Source organism: Mandrillus leucophaeus, unplaced genomic scaffold, assembly GCF_000951045.1.
Source record: "Mandrillus leucophaeus isolate KB7577 unplaced genomic scaffold, Mleu.le_1.0 Scaffold987, whole genome shotgun sequence".
Lineage (NCBI taxonomy): Eukaryota > Metazoa > Chordata > Mammalia > Primates > Cercopithecidae > Mandrillus > Mandrillus leucophaeus.
In genome coordinates this window covers 856,938-858,795 of record NW_012110774.1, presented here as the reverse complement: position 1 = coordinate 858,795, position 1,858 = coordinate 856,938, and the positions used below count along the sequence as shown (strand labels likewise).

Sequence of the window (1,858 nt, the reverse complement as noted above, 5' to 3'; positions counted from 1 at the left end):
GGACTAATACACCCTGATTTTATCATTATGCAATGTATACATGCACTGAAACACCATATAGTACCCTATGAATATGTACAATTATTGTGTCAATTATAAAGAAAAATAGAAAAAGTTTTGAATAGCAAAAAATAAAAATAAAAAAAGAAGAAGGAAAACTGAGTCTCAGAGATGTTAAGTAAGCTACTGACGGTCACTAAGCAAATCACTATCAAAACCAAGAAAAGAATCTACCTCCTCGATCCCAGGGCAGTATTCTTTTCACTGTACCACAGTGCTTCTCAAAATAGCTTTGATATTCACAACCCTTCCTCAAATTGTATTCGGAATTTGTATTAAGAAAGTCTATCTTTAGTTAAAAGAATATTTAAATGTTCTATTCTTACTTCCATTCCTCGAGCTCGGTTTACTAAGCAGTACACCTCCGTGAGTGACATTATTCCCCCTCGTTCCTGTTAAAATATGAAATTTTAAAAACAGTATTATGTTACAATTACACCAGTTAGCATTTCTTAACAGAAATCATAATCACAGCGAAATCAGGCATCATAAAAATTTTTAAGAAGTTTATAAAAAACTTTATTTATACAAAGGAGAACCTATTCAGATACCACAAGGCAGTTCAGATTCAATACTTGCATTTTAATTCATTACCACTTTATTTTTTTATTTTTATTTTTTTGAGATGGAGTTTCTCTCTGTCACCCAGGCCAGAATGCAGTGGTGCAGTCTTGGCTCACTGCAACCTCTGCCTCCGGGTTCAAGCAATTCTCCTGCCTCAGCCTCCTGAGTAGCTGGTACTACAGGCATGCACCACCACATCTGGCTAATTTTTTTGTATTTTTAGTAGGGACAGGGTTTCACCATGTTGGTTGGGCTGGTCTCGAACTTCTGTCCTCAAATGATCTGCTCACCTTAGCCTCCCAAAGTGCTGGGATTACAGGCATGAGCCACTATGCCCGGCCTCATTACCATTTTAACATTTACTTAAATGAAAAAAGGGGCTCTACACCATGTTTCAAAAAATACATTTAAATGTTTTAACTTACTACAGCTAATAAATGAAAAAAGTATAGAATTAAATAAGACTATTACCATTTTGCAACCTCCAATGAAATAACAGATCTAGGTAATGACTGTCAATGGCTGTTAACATCACAAAAATTTTTTTTTTAATTTAAAAAAAGACAATTGGACATTATGTATCTCTTGATGGACGTACACAACAGCCTCTATGAAATAGTCTTGCAATAATAATTTTTAAAAACCCTAACAAACCTTTATTATAAATACCAGTTTATAGGAAATACATAGGACAGGAAAAGCACACTCTATAATCTAAACAACTAATTTCTTTAGGAAACACATTGTGGGGTGGGAGGTAAGAGAGGCCAGAGAAGAAAGAACCCATGAAATTAAAAACAAACAAACAAACAAACTTTTGAAACAAATCAACAAACTGCAATGAATCCTGATTGAAACAGACCAACTGTAAGGGAAAATGTGAATACTAGGCTGACTCGGTGGCTCACACCTGTAATCCCAGCACTTTGGGAGGCCAAGGCGGAGGGATCAGCTGAGGTCAGGAGTTTGAGACTAGCCTGGCCAACATGGTGAAACTCCATCTCTACTAAAAATATAAAACAATTAGCCGGGCGTGGTGGCGGGCGCCTGTAATCCCAGCCTCTCAGGAGGCTGAGGCAGGAGAATTGCTTGAACCCAGGAGGCAGAGGTTGCAGTGAGCTGAGATTGCGCCACTGTGCTCCAGACTGGGCAACAAGAGTGAGACTCTGTCTCAAGAAAAAAAAAAAAAGAAAATGTAGCACTTTGGTAGGCTGAGGCAGGCAGATCACAAGGT

General features: G+C 37.6%; 1 protein-coding gene across 1 annotated transcript in view; it reads right to left on the bottom strand.

Moving 5' to 3' along the window:
• Positions 1–386: 386 nt before the first annotated feature.
• Positions 387–1,858, bottom strand: part of LOC105532822 (vacuolar protein-sorting-associated protein 36-like) — a gene marked incomplete at its 3' end in the record, with an annotated part of 31,794 nt that continues 30,322 nt past the window's right edge. The window contains exon 6 of the mRNA XM_011971115.1: positions 387–452. Within this exon, the coding sequence (XP_011826505.1) occupies positions 387–452 (66 nt within the window). The remainder of the gene's footprint in view (positions 453–1,858) is intronic.